The sequence below is a fragment of the Syngnathus leptorhynchus genome, chromosome 3, assembly GCF_054491065.1.
Source record: "Syngnathus leptorhynchus isolate UIUO chromosome 3, UIUO_Slep, whole genome shotgun sequence".
Lineage (NCBI taxonomy): Eukaryota > Metazoa > Chordata > Actinopteri > Syngnathiformes > Syngnathidae > Syngnathus > Syngnathus leptorhynchus.
In genome coordinates, this window is record NC_141197.1 from 3846330 (window position 1) to 3865960 (window position 19631).

The window sequence follows — 19631 nt, forward strand, 5'->3', positions numbered from 1 at the left end:
CTTGGTGTTGGATTTTGACAAATGAATTTGCCCCAAAAGTGCGACTTATACTCCGGTGCAACTTATATATATTTTTTTTCTTCACTTTATTGTGCATTTTATGGCTGGTGCGACTTAGTCCGAAAATTATAGTGCTTTGTTTTGCACTGCATTCTCTGCTGTTTACCGGTACATTCACTATAACTCTCACAACTGTTCCACAATGCCATTTTTGCACAAGCCAATATTGCACATCCCTCACCTTAGTGTATATATTGTGTTTTTATATCCGACTGTCGTTATTTATATATTTAAGATTCGGTATGATCCAGTTTTTCTTTTTTAATCCTCCTTACCTTGTCTGGGATTCTAACGGACAGTGAAAGAATTTCATTGTACAAAGAAAAGTGCTTTCCTTTTGTACACATGACAATAAACGCTTTGAATCTTGAATCATCATTGCTGTTCTGGCTCATCTTGTTGTTGCCCCATTTCAACAATTTGCTAGGATGTCAAAGTTATTTGAAAAATAAGCCTAGTGAGACTTTGTTTGTGCCCCGTCTACTGCTCGAAGTCTGCTGCGATAGGCTCCAGCACGCCCGTGACTCCGGGACAAGCGGTATAGAAGATGGATGGATGGATAAAAATGTTCCAGCGAATTTTACCATCCTTAAACTTCAACTTTTATTAAAATCTAAAATGGTCAAACAATGCAACTAAAACTGTGAAGTGAATACACCTAACCAATAAGAATTTATTGTCACAATTCACAAGTGTTACACAAAAATAATAGGACACATTTACACAATTTATACAGGTCCACAACTCAATGTACACTTAACAGAGTAACTAAACATCAAGTTACGTAAATATGTACTCACATTGCACAGTATTATTAAGAATGCACATTAAACACACAAAACAGGTAACAGTGTGTAAATAACACCAGCAGCCTTAAAAATAATTATTTACAAAAGATGTTGACTTGAAAGCTGAAGCATAGAGACTGATGTGTGTGCGTGTGTTCTCTCATCTGTCCGAGACGTACAATCCATCATGTAAAAGCTCCCACACTACAAAGTATTATTACTAAGTCTTCATACTCCAAAATGATTATAAAGTAAGTCAAGCAGTGAAGGATGAAGAACACCAAATGCACTATTAAACACTGCAATTGCTTGGACACGGTTTTCCCTTTTAAAGCAGGCTGGTGAGATTAGCAGTTATGAAGTGCACTTTACGTCTTAGCTGAGCAACTGCCTGCCATTACGATTTCCTCTTAAATCAGTTTAATTTATGCACAGAATCCTTCTATAACCTTTTTTTTAACCAAAGTTATAGACAACACTACACATCGCTGAACTTTACAAAGTAAGGTTGATGAGGTGTTGAGGATGAGCAGCTTTTATCCTACTGCTGTCTGATAATTGTCAGTGATGGTGTGCCAGGGGTTCTATGAGGCAGATGGAGGTGTAAATCTTCAACTGCTCACTTCCAGTTCTTCATGTGGTGTTTCCACTGATAATACTACCTACATGTCATCGCAATTACCAGAGGAGAATGATCATTTTCTATTTTACATTTTCCTGGACGCTTAACCTGATGCCAACATTAAAATCCTGCTGTCAAAAAAGCTCAGATTTTGAGAGTTCTTTATCCACATTGTATAGAGATAGGAAAAAAAAAACATAATTTCAAAACTATTTTAACAAATTCTTATAAACATGACTCTTATCTTGCCTTTTGCATTGCTGACCCAAAAGTACAGTCGATATAAAAAGTCAACACACTTCTGCTCGAATACTAGGTTTTTGTGATATACAAATTAGAGATCCCCCCCCCCCAAATTCCACTGGTAATGTTGCCGATAACCTGTGTAAGTTGATTTAAAATAACTAAATAAATAAATAAATAAATAAAATAAAAGGAAAATAAAAACAGGAAGAAAAAAAAAAAAACCAACTGAGATAATATTGCACAAGTGTGCGCACCCTCTTGTAAATTTGGCTGTATTCAGAAGATACCAATCACACTCAAACTCATGTTACACAAGAGGCGGCACACACCTGCCACCATTTAATGCGCCTCTGATTATTCAAATAAGAATCAGCTGTTGCAGTCTGTTTTTCCTGACATTCTTTTGCCTTTTTGGAAGAAGCCCAAAGGTTTTTGCTAACACCAACTGGTTTTTGGAACTATTCATAATTGCCTCCATCTTGGCTAAGGCCATAGTTCCAGCTGAAGAAAAACAGCCTCATGTTCCATCATTAAACTCCCAGTTACCAATCTTCACTGGAGTATGGTATTCTTTTGGTGATAAGCACACCAAAACCTTTATATTCTGTTTTTGCCAAATAATAGCTTTTGGAATTACGGGACAAAAGTTCAACCCTGGTTTCATTGGACCCTAATGTATTTTTCCACGTGTTTGCGAGTTCGTATAATGGAATAATAATGGAAATATAATACTGGAAATAAGGGATATTCATTTTTTGGAAATGTCACAGCTGTGCCATATTTTCTCTAATTGATGACTGTTTACGCTGTCCCACTGGTGGAAAGCCTTCTCCTGACTGAACATTTATTTGTTTAAAAATTAATTTATCCAGGTAAGGCAATTAAAACTGATTTTCATTTGCAATCCTAACTCGGCAACAGACAGCCCAGTAAAACGAAGAGAAAACAAAAGCTAAGAACCTTTAAACAGTGAATGTAAATTCATCAATCCATTTATTCTCTGAACCGCTTATCCTATAAATTTACTATAAATGTGATTGCTTAATTGTGAAGCAGTCACATACTCAGTTATTAGAACAGTGGTCCTTAACCTTGTTGGAGGTATCGAACCCCACCAGTTTCAGATACGCATTCACCAAACCCCTCTTTGGTGAAAAATAAAAGGATTTCTTTCAAATTCAAGACATCAATGTTTTTACTGGCGCTCAAAATGAACTGTACATGAACATCGCCTTGTTCGAAGAACAAAACCAACACAATGCATTAACTCAAAACAAATTACCGTTATTTTCGGACTATAAGTCGCGGTTTTGTCATAGTTTGGGTGGGGGGTGGGCGACTTACACTCAGGAGCGACTTATTTGTGATTTTTTTCACAAATTTTCAAAATTAAAAAGTCCGCGATGTAGTGAAACCGTGAAAAACGAACTGTCATTTGAACTGCAAGTGACGTCACCCGTGCCGCGCGCGATTGTTTACATAAAGGCCAAAGGATTCGATCACGGGATGACGAAGATGACAAAGGGCCCTGCGCACTACCGGCATTATTAGCGGCTTTGTTTGTAAGTGACACGGAGGATGAAGAGTTTGAAGGATTTAATGATTTGGAGTGATACAGAAGGTTTGAAAAACTATTATGGCTTTTACGCACGCCCGGTCCTTCTCGACAGGAGCTCTCTTTCACCTCCGTGGATGGAAGTCGGGGGCTGGCGCTTGGCCGGGTGATGGGGCTCGGACATGGCTTTTACGCACGCCCGGTGTGGAATATTAGAAATGCAATTTACAACAGGTCCGACGTCAGCATATGCGCCGCATACGCGGCATTGTTTACATAAAGCAAGATCAATGGATTTAATGAAATGGAGTGACACAGATGGTTTGATAAACATGTTATTTATGTATTACTTACTTGAATAACTCTGAATGTTACGTCAGGCCTGTTCTCAGCTCCTCGTTTGTGTATATGTCACGTTTAGCCTGTTGTTGCTTGTTCATGTCTGTTTTTGGTGTTGGATTTTGACAAATAAATTTGCCCCAAAAGTGCGACTTATACTCCGGTGCGACTCATATATGTTTTTTATCACTTTATTGTGCATTTTATGGCTGGTGTGACTTATACTCCGGAGCCGCTTATAGTCCGAAAATTACGGTATGAATATGAGTGACACAGATGGTTTTATAAACGTGTTATTTACGTAATAGTTATTTGAATAACTCTGAATGTTACGTCAGGCCCGTTCTCAGCTCCTTGTTTGTGTACATGTCACGTTAGCATACCATATAGTTTAGCCTGTTGTTGCTGGTTCATGTCTGTTTTTGGTGTTGGATTTTGACAAATAAATTTGCCCCAAAAGTGCGACTTATACTCAGATGCGACTTCTATGTTTTTTTTCACTTATAGTCCGAAAATCACGGTACACACCTGCAAATTAGCCTGACCTCTGCTGTTGCCTTTGCAAGACCAGTTCACCACAAATTTATAAATCAGGTGTGATCGGACCACTGCAGAAGAGGCTCTGTCGATTCCCTGAGACCGATTTACCGAATGCCTAGGGTTCAATCGAACCCAGGTTAAGAACCACTGTATTACAGAAAATCCACACTAGTGCGACCACATTATCTATTTTTACTTCCCCTATGGAAAATATTTTGTTTGTATTTGTGATTGAGTTGTACAGGTTATAGGTCACACAAATGGAGGTTTTGAAATTATTTATGTTAGTTTTTCTCTTTTTTATTTCACAAATGCTAGTATTTGAAAAGGGCATGGGTAGACTTTTTATATTCACTGTAGGTACATTATCCACCAGGAGTTATATTTGTGATAAAATACAACCACCATAGCCAGTCCTATGCGATCTTTGCGTTAGTGGGTAAGTGCTACATTTGTTCTACAATTAATCCTATGCCTTATTTGACCTATTGTGGATCTATAAATATATGTATAATTTGCCCAATACGCATCTTACACCACACTCTCAGAATGCTGTGCCTGTTTTGTTCAGTGCCTGACAAACTGAAAATGGATAAACAAGGCAATTAAACTACTATTATTAAACCTAATCCTCAGCAGAGAATGCAGCTTTGGGTCCACCAGCATATAAGGGCCAGACATTCTGGGAGTGTAACAACCAATTTTCCTATAAATGGTTTTCACATGCATCTGTGGACTAAAATGTACCATAAAATAATTCTGATGTTCAAAGCTCAACCGGCTGAACTCCTCTGGTAATATCGATGCTTTCTATCTCTTGTCTTAGGAGACATCTTTTGCATTCATCATTGAGACAGTGTCCAATTCTGGCACCAACAAAGATACATTGACAGGGGTCCATTTAGCAATAGGACCCCTCTTTCATTGATGAGGTATATTCACAAATACATACTGCAGACTGCCGGGTCCAAACGTGTGTGGACTGTATGTTTTTATGTGTGCTTGATGTGTGCACCCTGACATTCAATGTGCCGCACATCAGTTGTGAGCTGGTGTCCCAGCTATGTTTCCTATTGCGACACAACATGAGAGATGAATGCAAACCAAACCAGTCCAGTTCCTCCATTGTAAAGGGAGAGTGACAAGGGATGGCAGGAGTTACTCGGAGAATGGTGGGAACATGCCAAGGTCAGCAAAGTCCTCAATGTTGTAGTTGGCTGTTCCCTGAGTAGGATCTCCAGCCATGGGTAACATGTCCTGCAGACAAGAGAGGGGTTACTGATTAGGGAGACGGGTATCATTATAATTTCAATAATACTACTACTCTTGACAATACTGCTTATCGAGCCAGTAAGCGACATTTTCATTGGTACTATTTTGTTGAGAAAAACATAAAAACAAATGATTAAGTACTATTTTAGTACTGTGACAGAACATCAAGAAGTTCCATTCGTTGAATTAGATTGAAGATTAGGAAAATCTACAAAAATAAAATGTGTTATTGTAAATACTCAGAACAAAAGAAATAATACATTTTTTTTAAATTAGTATGACAGCTTTAGATTTAGACATGTTTCACTATTCTCCACAATGTATTGTAATGTATTTACATGTTTTTATTGTACTACAATAGGACAATTATCTTTTTGCAACAATTTAGATAATTTCAAATGTTGTTACTCAACAATGGAATCCTTTTATGTTCATCTACCATTTAAAACGGAAATACCACCATCATAAATTTAGAAATATACAGCAGCTAAGGCGGGCACTCAAGAGTTAATTCAATGCAAGTGACACACTGTGTGCAATCTGCATCTCTGCTTGGGTAGCATCATTGATTCCATCTTTGGTTCATCTTGTTCCTCTTATATTTGTTTTCATGATTGACACTCTACTTTCCTTCTGACTTAAAATGAAGAACTATCAGTAATAATGGGCAGCACGGTGGTTGACTGGTTAGCACGTCCACCCCACAGTGCAGTGGTCGTGGGTCAAATTCCAGCCCCTGGTCGTCCTGTGTGGGGTTTCCATATTCTCCCCGTGCCTGCGTGAGTTTCTTGTGAGTATTTCCTTCCACAATCCCAAAAACACGCATAGTAGATAAATTGAACACTCCAAAAAACTCCTTTAGGTGCACTCTAAATTGTGCTTTGGTGCGAGTACGTGTCAAAGTCTGCTTCATTGTCAATTTCTTCACATGTTAAGACACACAAAGAGATCGAAATTATGTTTCCCATCATCCCACGGTGACTAAACACAACACATACAAGCAAACAGCACAAAGAGTAAAAACAATAGTGTTGTGTGTGCGTGTGTGTTATCACCTGAAACACTTCAGTCTGGCTCGGGTTGGGATGTGTATGCTGCTCCCCAGCCTGCTGGGAGTGATGCTGGTTTTGCCACTGGGACCAGACTTCACTGGGTCTACCCTGAAACTGACCTCCGCTCTGGCTGCTCTCTCCTGACACGTCTGGAATAACACATATTATACACATTACATAGGATCACAGACAGTGGTGCCTTGATATGAGTGTAATTGGTTCCTTGACCACTTTCATTATTTAAAGCACTCGTATCTTAAATAATCTTTTCCCCATTGAAATGAGCGGAAATTCAGACTTTGGTTTAAGGGTCGAACCAGTTTAAAGGCTAGACGTCAGCCAAAGCAGCGAAGGGCGACTGCTGCCACCCCAGAGTCCCGGTGGACAACACAGCTGGGAAGGGCACGGCGCACCTACAAAGTCCCCTCCACAGCCCAGGCGTGGTAGAGTGGGCAGAAAGGCTGACTGAGAGGAGCAGCCAGTGAAGACGAGCTGTCGTTACCAGCACTGAAGCTTCGGCAGCAGGAGGGGCTGCACACATTTTCTATCGGTTCTTCCTTGTTTGTGCTTCTTTCAAGTGGCTAACTAGGAATCAAATTTCAGCACCAATATTTGAATGATTCCGAGAAAACCGACCCACTCGATTCCCAGTTTTCAATGCCCTACTCTACAAAGTATCCTAATTAGGGCTTTTAAAAGAACATCATCATGATAAAAAAAAAAAGAAATGGCGTTCAACATTGCCAACTATATTAATTTGCAAATGTATGTATTTTAGGTTGAGAAAAAAGATAATAATTTTAGTCTAATTTGCAGGTGTTTTTAGACCATATTTTCTATAGGTAATATTACAAACATCTTAAAGTTTGTCTGGAACCTATTGCCCAATTTTTTTTCAAGTTACCATTTCAACCAGATTTTTATTTGTGCCAAGTTGTTAAAGGGAAATTTTGTAAGTTACCATTGTAAGTCAACAGCATAGCTAAATTGCATCTCCTTCTGATGTTGTTCGTTTGTAACATTTTACAAGGCGAAAATGTCGAAACTTAAATGCACACACAAACATGCATACTATGACTGAAGACAAACACATTCATGCTAGGCTGTATTGAGAAAACAGCTCCCCCCTCGAGAGGCATTCTTTCTCTTTAAGCATAATGAACGAATGAGCATCTGGTTTACACATTGCTACAAATTGGAATTTCTGCTTGTGGGACAATTAAAGGAATATTTTATAGAAGATGTTTTAAAATTACAGATGGAAAGTAATTAACGAATCGCACAGAGGTTCAGACAAACTCTTTATTAAAATTATTATGAAACCATGCAGCAGATCATGTAAACGGCATGGCTCTAAGCAGCTTCATTTGTCTTACAAACGGTCTATAAGGAGATTAAGGGAGCACAAGTGGGACTGCAGAGATAATCTATTTGGCCAATGTTTGTGTCCATTAAAAGGGCATCAAGTAGCTGTTCCAAGCTGCCAAGCTTCATTGCACTCACTATGTGGACAACAAACAGCTAAAGACGTGAACAGCTGGTTGACGAGCAGGTCTGACTGAATGCACACCAAGGCTGTCAGCCTCCCATTCCATTTTCAGAGTGATCATGTAGCTCGGAAATTGGCAATATCGGGTCAGTGAAACTATTGCAACCAATAGTTTGCAAAGTTGTAACGCAACTTTGGACAAACATGCATTCTGGACTCATTTTACCGAACCACATGATTAATTTGATCATTTCATCTTCTTTGTTTTTCATTGAGACAATGACTCATTTTTGGAAGTGTTATTTTAATAAGTACATTAAGGTTTTTGAGGTTCCAACTTCTCATGTGGTATAATCAAAAATCTAAATGAACAGCATTGATTGGCAGATGCTGATTTGTATACTTACCGTATTTTCCGGACTACAAGGCACACCTAAAAACCTAAAATTTTCTCAAAAGCCGACAGTGCGCCTTATAGTCCGGTGCGCCTTATATATGGATCATTTTATGAATTTGTTGATCCATACTGGTTGTTCACAGTGCTCTGCCAAAATGTTTCAGCACGTTTTAGTACGACTAGTAGATTAAAAGCTTGCATTGCTTCCCAGCATTACGGCAACCGTGGTCAGGGGGCGTCACTGAATAGCTGTTGTACCCGTGAGGCTATTTCATGTCAAAATAGGCTGCGCTGTTAATGTTTCAAGTAAATTTATGGATTGATATGGAAGGGAAACATAGGTAAACAGTACCAATGTGTTAAGGCTCATGGGAGTTTGCGGGTGGCTAATCCTAAAGTGATAGCTGCTATACGCACGAGGCTATTTCATGTCAAAATAGGCTACTATGTTAATGTTTTGAGTAAATTTATAGATCGATATGGAAGGGAAACATAGGTAAACAGTGCCAATGTGTGAAATCGAACTTTAGTTAGTTTGGATGATTTTATAGGTGCTTGTTTGAGAAACGCGATTGTTTACACTTTGCTGAGGCTCATGGGAGTCTGCAAGTGGAGGCTCGTGGGAGTTTGCGGGTGGCTAATGCTATAGTGATAGCTGCTATACCCACGAAGTGATTTCATGTCAAAATAGGCTGCTCCGTTAATGTTTCGAGTAAATTTACGGAGCAATATGGAAGGGAAACAAAGGTAAGCAGTACCAAGGTGTTAGATCGAAGTTTCGTCAGTTGTGATAATTATTTAAGCCCTCATTTGAGAAACGCGATTGTTTACACTTTGCTGAGGCTCATGGGAGTCTACGAGCTGAGGCTCATGGGAGTTTGCGGGTGGCTAATGCTATTGTGATAGCTGCTATACGCACGAGGCTATTTCATGTCAAAATAGGCTGCTCTGTAAATGTTTCGAGTAAATTTACGAATTGATATGGAAGGGAAACATAGGTAAGTAGTACTAATACGTTAGATCAAACTTTAGTCAGTTCTGATCATTTTATAGGAGATAGTTTGAGAAACGCGATTGTTTGGATTGATGGAAAATACATTAGTACAAATTGTGCAATGGTGACTAACTCGAGAGATGCTCTAAAAACAGTTCTAATAATGAGAGCACATCATACAATTGCCTGTGTACTTTGTCCAAGATTTGCTTTCTTCTGTAACATGAATAAGTAAAAACTGTCAATTAATTGTCGATTACCAATGAGAAAAATCATGTCAATCCTCGGCCGATATGGCATATGACCTTGCATCCTGGGCTGAACTGCAATGGAATTTAAGAGGGCTCGTGAATTTTTTAAGAAGACCCGTGAGCCCAATCGAGTGCACATACAGTACCATTTACCATTTAACAACTAACCTGAGTCCCTTCGGACATTATGTAATTCCCTTTGTGAAGCGGAATTCTAAATTAGGGCCTAAAGGGAAAGACACAAAACACTGAAATATTGGAATACTTTTGTTCTACTTGATTGTGCACTGCTTTGGTAGGAAAGCCTTTTTTGATACAAATGCTAACTGTCAAAAATATGATTGTTCTGCTTCCACAACAGATCCAGCCTTTTCCAAAATGATGAAAAAATACTCACCAAAACCTGTGCTGCGGTTCGTCAGTCCCGAGTAGGCATTGGGGGATGATGTGGCTGGAGATGAAAGAGGACTGTAGGAGGCCGGATCGGTCTGGTAGCTGTGGCCCGTACCAATACCAAAAGGACTGGACTGGGCTTTACTGGACTGTAATGTTTAGGTACAGGTTAGATATTTGCAGTACAACAATGAATATGAGAGCTAGAAAAATATATATATTTTTTTCTGAATGTACATTTGATATAAAGACCATGTAACGCGACAGAAAAAAAATGTCATGTAAATTTGACACCACAGTATTATGAATAAAAATGCATAAAAAAACAAGTATATAGTTTATAATACGGCTCCAAAGTCAGGCCTGTTAGCACTGCAAGACACTGTGTGCGTGTCCACAGGAGGCATTGGAAACAAACCCTGCTTGTCAAACTCTGTCAATCAAATACCGTACTTTTCGGACTATAAATCACGTTTTTTTTTTTTCATAGTTTCATAAGTATAGACTTATACTGAGGAGCGACTTAAATGTGATTTTTTTCACAAATTTTCACAATTAAAAAATACATAAGCGAAAGTGCGATAAACATGGACATGGCTTTTACGCACGCCCGGTCCTATTCTATGGAGCTCTCTTCCACCTCTGTGGCTGGAAGTGCCACCTCCGGGGATGGAAGTCCACGCTGCCACACGCCTGGAAGTCCACGCCGGTGCTTGGGGCCGTGTGGCGGTGAACTACTTATGTTATAATTATTTGATATATTTTATTTAGTGTAGCAACTTGTATATGTTTTTATCGTTACAGTTCAGTAGTTGTTGGCTCGTTGAACTCTTGTTTTATTAAATAAAGAGCCGTTGCTGACAAAGGACGAGCAATTTGATTGATGGATTTAATGATTTGGAGTGACACAGATGGTTTGATAATATTATTGCTTATGTAATAGTCATTTGATATATAATTTATATATCATTATATGGGCCTGTGGAATATTTTGAAGTGCAAGCGCCGTCCGCGGCACGCACCCGGCCGGCATTGTTGACATAAAGGACGATCGATGGATTTAAGGATTTGGAGTGACACAGAGTGTTTCATAATAATATTGCTTATACAGTGGAGCCTCGGTTTTCGAACACAATCCGTTCCAGAAGGCTGTTCGAGAAGTGAATCGTTCGAATTCCAAATCATGTTTTCCCATTACAAATAATGGAAAAAAAAAAATCTGTACCAAGCAAAAAAAAACTGTACTTTTTTCATTTGCGCATTTTTGTCCGATCGCGCAACTGCAGTGCACTGCTGAACGCGCAACCATAGTGCGTCGCTGACCGCGTAACTGCACCGCGCTGGTCGCATTATTGTGACAGCGCGGCTGCTAAAATTCAATAATAATAATAATAATAATACATTTTATTTGTATGGCGCCTTTCACAGCACTCAAGGTCGCCGAACATACAAAATAGACACAATTAAAAGAAAAGAAGTCTGAAAGAAAAAAAAAAACATCTGCAGAAGAGGAATAAAATTAGACAAATGCTTGCCTAAATAGGTGGGTTTTGAGGTGAGATTTGAGCAGTTCGATGGAGTCAATGTTTTTGATGTCCGGGGGGAGGGAATTCCAGAGGCGAGGGGCAGAGCAACTGAAGGCTCTGGCCCCCATAGTTGACAGATAAAATGAGGGGACAGTGAGGGTGATACTGGAGGCAGACCTGAGAGACCGGGTAGGAGTGTGTACATGAAGGAGGTCTAACAGGTATGGAGGAGCAAGGTTATGGATGGCCTTGAATGTGTGGAGGAGAATTTTATAATCAATGCGCTGTTTTATGGGGAGCCAGTGAAGTTGGTGTAGACCGGGAGTGATATGATGGTAGACGGGTTCCAGTGACAATGCGAGCAGTAGCATTCTGGACCAGTTGCAATTTATGGAGGAGTTTGTGAGGGAGACCAAAAAGGATGGAGTTGCAATAATCTAAGCGAGAGGTGACAAGAGAGTGGACTAGGATAGCAGCGCTGGATGGGGTGAGTGACGAACGGAGGCGATTAATGTTATGGAGGTGAAAACAAGCAGAACGGATAGTGTTGTTTATGTGGGTGCTGAATGATAGGATGCAATCAAGGACGACACCCAGACTCTTTGCCTGAGGGGAAGGGGAAACCGAGGAGGTGTCAATGGTGAGAGTAAAACAGGGGTGTTTGTTGAGAGAAGCTTTGGAACCTATGAGGACTACCTCAGTTTTGTCGCTGCTTAGTTTAAGGAAGTTTGAGGTGAACCAGGATTTTATTTCTTGAAGGAGGGTGGGAGGCTGGAAGGGGTTTTTGAAGAGATGTAGAGCTTGGTGTCGTCCGTGTAACAGTGAAAATTAATGTTATGTTTACGGAAAATGTGTGGGAGGAGATAAATGATAAATAGGAGGGGACCAAGGACAGAACCCTGGGGAACACCAGAGGACATGGGGGAGGGGTGAGACGTGAATGATTTTAACTAAATAAATTGAGAACGGCCAGAGAGATAAGAGTGAAACCAGTGCAGGGGTGTGTCAACCAGTCCAATAGCGACTAGTCTTCCTAAGAGGATGGAGTGGGAGATGGTGTCAAAAGCTGCACTTAAATCAAGAAGAATGAGTATGGATATGAGACCAGAATCGGCTGCAATCAGGAGATCATTAGTGATTTTAATAAGGACTGTTTCTGTACTGTGTCGAGGGCGAAAACTGGACTGGAACTGTTCATATAGATTATTATTAGTGAGGTGGGTGTGGATCTGAGATGCAACAACTTTTTCAAGAATTTTGGAAAGAAATGGCAGGTTGGAGATGGAACGGAAGTTACTGAGGATATTGGGGTCTAAGCCAGTTTTTTCAAGAGTTGGAGTAACTGTAGCAGATTTGATAGATAGAGGGACAGAACCAGAGGTGAGAAGAATTTATAATGGCAGTAATCAAGGGGAGCTGAGAGGGGAGGGAGGCTAAGACCAGGGGAGAAGGCAGAGGGTCAAGTCGACATGTAAATGGCTTTAAATTTCGAATGAGTTTAGATAGATCAGCAGCAGAGGGATGTTGGAAGCAGGAAAGAGAGGTGGGGGTGGGATGAGGAAGGAAAGAAGATGAATAGCTAGACATGTGAGAGGTCAGTTGTTGGTGGATAGTGGCTATTTCATTGTCAAATAAGGACATCAGGGTATTACAGTGACTGGTAGAATAGAAGTGTAGGGGAGGGAGTCACGGGGGCGGGTTGAATTATTAATTATGGAAAACAGGACTCTGGTGTTCCCCGCACCAGCTGCAATTTTGTCCGCAAAATAGTGTGATTTTGCGGAGGAAATTGCAGCCTTATATTGCATTATTTGAGTATGGTACGACAGTTTATGAATCATTGATGGGGGGGGAGACTGCCAAAGGCTGTGGTGAAATCTGCTAAATTGATATTTTTGAGATTGCGGAAGGACATGATACGTGACTGTTTGATTATGGACAGTGTGAGACTGAGATTAAAAGAAACTAACAAATGATCAGAGAAGCCTGTTCCCAGATCAACAGGAGAGCAATTAAGAGGAGTGACACCGGAGCAGCAGACTAGATCTAAAATATGGCCTTTGGTGTGGGTGGGGAAATTAATGTGTTGTTTAAGTCCAAAACTGTCCAGGCAGAAGGTAAAATCCTTAGTGAGAGTGGTGTTGGAGTTGTCCATGTGCATATTTAAGTCACCTAGCAGAATGATGTTGGATGAAAGTGAGCAGATGTAAGTGAGGAATGTAGTGAATTCATTAATAAAGTCCTTATTTGGCTTGGGTGGACGGTAAATATTAGCTAAAATAATTGGTGTGGGTCCATTTAGCTGCAGAGCGACAGATTCAAAAGAACTGGTCTCTGGCACTAAAACAGATGAGACCTTCCAAGTCTCACGATGAAATATTGCGAGACCTCCTCCTCGACCAGTGAGACGTGGTTTGCACATATAAACAAACACGGGTGGACGTGATTCATTCAACTGAGAAAAGTCACCAGGATTTTGCCACGTTTCAGTCATACACAGAAAGTCAAACTTGCAGTCAAGGAGGAGGTCCTGTAGCAGCTGTCCTTTGCCGGTGAGGGAGCGGATGTTAAGTAGTCCCAGTTTGACGTCAGTGTTTGTTCGAGCAGGAAGCTAACCTAGCTAGGCTAGCCAATGCACTGTGATCAACCTTCTTTTTAATGTTTCTCGGTGGATGGCGGCGGGTGGAGGACCAGATGGTGTTAATGGCAGTGGAGTCATCTATGTGGTAGTTAGGCCGAGCTCCACGGTGGATGTATCTCCGGTGGTGACGACAAGCGATGTCCGGGAAGTGTTGCAGTGCAGGTGGGGAAGCAAACCGGCAGTGCCGGAGTTGGAGAAGCACCGCGTTTGTGTAACGAATCCGGGTTGACGCTGGATGAATCATGGTGGACAGGGTAGTCCACTAGTGCATGGAGCTCACAGCAGGGTTGATAATATGCATGATGCACGGCCCAGACAGGAAAACGGCAGAGCGGCGACCAGCTAGCCCACAGGTAGCAGCTGAGCTGTGTAGGCAACCACGCTACAAACATACAAGTCCGCTTGAGAGTTGACCCAGAATAAAACCAAGAGTACCACATTCATCCAAGTTTAGTGATCTGCTGCAGACTTTGCAGGAAATCAAGCAAAACGTTAAAAACACTATAAATGTCCAGAGAGCAGCGGCAGCAATAAACAAGTCCGCTTGAGAGTTGACCCAGAATAAAACCAAGAGTACCACATTCATCCAAGTTTAGTGATCTGCTGCAGACTTTGCAGGAAATCAAGCAAAACGTTAAAAATGTTAAAAATGTCCAGAGAGCAGCGGCAGCAATACGCGCCAGCGTTCACTCAGTGGTCACGTCATTTTAGAAAATATTTTTAAAGTCCTGATGTACTTTCCAAAATTTAAGTGGACGTCAGTGCGCAGGAAGTTTAATTTTGTCCGATCGCGCAACTGCAGCGCACCGCTGAACTCGCAACCGTAACGCGTCACCGACCGCGCAACTGCTTTGCGTTGGTCGCAATATTGTGACAGAGCCGTCGCTGAAATTTAGAAAATATTTTTAAAGTCCAGATGTACTTTCCAAAATTTACTGTAATTTTCGGACTATAAGTTGCGGTTTTTGTCATAGTTTGGGTGGAGGCGATTGTGTGTGATGTGAGTCACCCTGCTCACTCTTTGTTCGATCTTCTGCTCTCTGGGAAGAGGTACAGATGCCTGCGCTCCCGCACCACCAGACTCGCCAACAGCTTCGTACTCAAAGCTGTCAGGATCCTGAATTCTCTCCACCCTCGGCTGCTTGACGTCCTGTTCTTTTGCACTTTATTCTGGCTGTCTGCTGTATGCACGCTTGCTCCATTTTGCTCCTCTTATTTATCAATTTATTTATTTATTTATTTATTTATTGTTTATTTATTTGGGTTATTTGCTTATTATTTATTCATCGCTCTTGTCTATTTGTTTTTACTCTTTGTGCTATTTGCTTGTATGTGTTGTGTAATGTGTCTAGTCACCGTGGAACGGTGGGAAACGTAATTTCGATCTCTTTGTGTGTCTTAACGTGAAGAAATTGACAATAAAGCTGACTTTGACATTGACTTATACTCAGGAGCGACTTATGTGATTTTTTTCACAAATTTTCTGAATTCAAAAATCTGCGATATAGTGAAACCGCGATAAACGAACCGCGATGTAGCAAGGGATTACTGTCATTTGAACTGCAAGTGACGTTACCCGTGCCGCGCGGCGGTTGTTTACATAAAAGGCAAAGGATTCAATCACGGGATGACGAAGGGCCCCACGTACTACCGGCATCATAAATGGCTTTGTTTGTAAGTGACACGGAGGACAAAGAGTTTGAAGGCTTTAATGATTTGGAGTGACACAGAAGGTTTGAAAAACTATTATGGCTTTTACGCACGCCCGGTCCTTCTCGACGGGAGCTCTCTTCTACCTCCGCGGATGGAAGTCGGGGGCCGGCGCTCGGCCGGGTGGCTGGCCAGGGATGGTCGATGGGGCTCGGACATGGCTTTTATGCACGCCCGTTCCTATTTATGGACCTCCGTGGCTGGAAGTTCAGTAGTTGTTGGCTCGTTGAACTCTTGTTTTGTTAAATAAAGAGCCGTTTACCAAACTCACGTCTTTCCTGGTACTTTGTTAACGCTACAATATCGTTATATAATAGATCTCTGCAGCGCACGCCCATCGTTGTTGACATAAAGAACGAGGAATTTGATCGATGGATTTAATGATTTGGAGTGACACAGATGGTTTGATAATGTTGTTGTTATATAAACCCACGTCTTTCCTGGTACTTTGTTAACGCTACAATAGTTATATACTAGATCTCTGTAGCGCACGCACGGCGTTGTTGACATAAAGAACAAGGAATTTGATCGATGGATTTAATGATTTGGAGTGACACAGATGGTTTGATAATATTGTTGTAATATGATAGTTATTTGAAATAAACTTTATATATCGTTATATGGGTCTGGAATAATTAGAAATGCAACTTACAACGGTTCCGACGTCAGCATATGCGGCGCATACGCGGCATTGTTTACATAAAGCAAGATTGATGGATTTAATGAATTGGACTGACACAGATGGTTTGATAAACGTGTTATTTATGTAATACTTACTTGAATAACTCTGAATGTTACGTCAGGCCCGTTCTCAGCTCCTCGCTTGTGTATATGTCACGTTAGCATACCGTATCGTTTAGCCTGTTCTTGCTGGTAAATGTCTGTTTTAGGTGTTGGATTTTGACAAATAAATTTGCCCCAAAAGTGCGACTTATACTCCGGTGCGACTTATATATGTTTTTTTTTCGCTCTATTGTGCATATTATGGCTGGTGCGTTTTATACTCCGGAGCGACTTATAGTCCGAAAATTACGGTAAGTGGACCTTAGTGCGCAGGGAGCTTAATTTTGTCCGATCGTGCAACCGCAGCGGACTGGTCGGGCGCTCACTGTCGCATTGCTTTAGGACCGTCTTTGTGTTTTAGGATGGCTTTACTGCGCCCACTTGCTTCATTTGGAGGCATGATTAGAGTTGATGCAATCTTCAGAGTAACGAGAATGTAATAACGAACGGAGTCAGTTGGCATGCGGGTCTTCTCGGCTCATCTCGCGAGGTTCGACAACCGAATTTTGTCCGACATCCGAAGCCAAAAAATCGTGAATTTTTTGTTTGAATACCGAATTGTTCGAGAACCGGGACGTTCGAAGCTCCACTGTATAATAGTTATTCATCCATCCATTTTCTGTACCGCTTAGTCCCCACGAGGGTGGCGGGCGTGCTGGAGCCTATCCCAGCCATCATCGGGCAGTAGGCGGGGGACACCCTGAACTGGTTGCCAGCCAATCGCAGGGCACACAGAGACGAACAACCACCCGCACTCGCACTCACACCTAAGGGCAATTTGGAGTGCTCAATCGGCCTATCAAGCATGTTTTTTGGGAAGTGGGAGAAAACCGGAGCACCCGGAGAAAATGCACGCGGACACGGGGAGAACATGCAAACTCCACACAGGGAGGGTCGGAGGTGCAATCGAACCAGCACCCTCCTAACTGTGAGGCGGACGTGCTACCCAGTGCACCACCGAGCCGCCCTATAATGGTTATTTGATGTATACCCTATTTTCCGGACCAAAAGGCACACCGGATTATAAGGCACACCTTCAATGAAGGGGCCATTTTAAAACTTTGTCCGTATGTAAGGCGCACCGGATTATAAGGCGCATAAAATAGAAGCTATACTGCAACAAACTGCGGTTGACTAGGGTTGCGATATGCATCCACTACCCAATAACCAATGGGCCCTCTGTAAACAATCGCATTTCTCACACTATCCTATAAAATGATCAGAACTGACTGAAGTTCGATCTAACACTTTGGTACTGCTTACCTATGTTTCCTTTCCATATCGATCCGTAAATTTACTCGAAACATTAACCGAGCAGCCGATTTTGACATGAAATAGCCTCGTGCGTATAGCAGCTATCACTATAGCATTAGCCACCCGCAAACTCCCATGAGCCTCAGCAAAGTGTAAACAATCGCGTTTCTCAAACGAGGGCTTAAAAAATTATCTGAACTGACTAAAGTTTGATCTAACACCTTGGTACTGCTTACCTATGTTTCCCTTCCGTATCGATCCGTAAATGTACTCGAAACATTAACAGAGCAGCCTATTTTGACATGAAATAGCATCGTGCGTATGGCAGCTATCACTATAGCATCAGCCACCCGCAAACTCCCATGAGCCTCAGCTTGCAGACTCCCATGAGCCTCAACAAAGTGTAAACAATCACGTTTCTCAAACAAGGGCTTAAAAAATGATCAGAACTGACTAAGGTCCGATCTAACACCTTGGTACTGCTTACCTATGTTTCCCTTCCGTATCGATCCGTAAATGTACTCGAAACATTAACAGAGCAGCCTATTTTGACATGAAATAGCATCGTGCGTATAGCAGCTATCACTATAGCATTAGCCACCCGCAAACTGCCATGACCCTCAGCAAAGTGTAAACAATCGCGTTTCTCAAACGAGGGGTTAAAAAATGATTGGAACTGACTAAAGTTCGATCTAACACCTTGGTACTGCTTACCTATGTTTCCCTTCCATATCGATCCGTAAATTTACTCAAAACATTAACAGAGCAGCCTATTTTGACATAAAATAGCCTCACGGGTACAACAGCTATTCAGTGACGCCCCCTGACCACGGTTGCCGTAATGCTGGTAAGCAATGCGACCTTGTAATTTAAATTCATAAATTGATCCATATATCAGGCGCACTGGACTATAAGGCGCACTTTCGGCTTTTGAGAAAATTTTAGGTTTTTAGGTGTGCCTTATAGTCCGGAAGTTACGGTAATTTATATGTCGTTATATGAGCCTGTGGAATATTTTGAAGTGTAACCGCCGTCAGCGGCGCGCACCCGGCCGGCATTGATGACATAAAGCACGATCAATGGATTTAATGAATTGGAGTGACACAGATGGTTTTATAAACCTGTTATTTACGTAATAGTTATTTGAATAACTCTGAATGTTACATCAGGCCCGTTCTCAGCTCTTCGTTTGTGTTTATGTCACGTTAGCATACCTATCGTTTACCCTATTGTTGCTCGTTCATGTCTGTTCTTGATGTTGGATTTTGTCAAATAAATTTCCCCCAAAATGCGACTTATACTCCGGAGCGACTTATATGTTTTTTTTCACGTTATTGTGCATTTAATGGCTAATGCGACCTATATTCTGGAGCGACCTTTGGTCCGAAAAATACGGTACGTTAGTTCATACAGTAGGTGTGAACTTAATGTCTGCAGTCAACTGCAGTCTAAAAAAAAAACGTGTTGTGGTATTTAAAACTCATTCACAGCAAGTGACATTTTTACGTATTTACATGTTTTAAAAATCCAGACAATCAAGGTATGTAATTACAGTATTTTCTGCACTATAAGGCGAACTGGATTAAAAGGCGCACCATCATTGAATTTTTTATTTTAGAAATATTTTCACATATAGGGTGCACCGGATTAAAAGGCGCACAGAATAGAAGCTACCACATGTAACTGGGGTTGACTGGGGTTGCGTTATGCCTCCATTAG

General features: G+C 41.2%; 1 protein-coding gene across 6 annotated transcripts in view; it reads right to left on the bottom strand.

The window, feature by feature from the left end:
* Window positions 1-708: 708 nt before the first annotated feature.
* The window catches only part of arnt2 (aryl-hydrocarbon receptor nuclear translocator 2), a 92314-nt gene continuing 73391 nt past the window's right edge, over window positions 709-19631 (bottom strand). For all 6 annotated transcript variants that reach the window (XM_085908344.1, XM_085908343.1, XM_085908342.1 and 3 more), the window contains 3 exons: window positions 10003-10147; window positions 6478-6623; window positions 709-5407 (listed from right to left, as the gene is read on the bottom strand). In XM_085908344.1, coding sequence (XP_085764470.1) covers window positions 5309-5407; window positions 6478-6623; window positions 10003-10147 — 390 coding nt within the window. In that variant the 3' untranslated portion in view covers window positions 709-5308. The remainder of the gene's footprint in view (window positions 5408-6477; window positions 6624-10002; window positions 10148-19631) is intronic.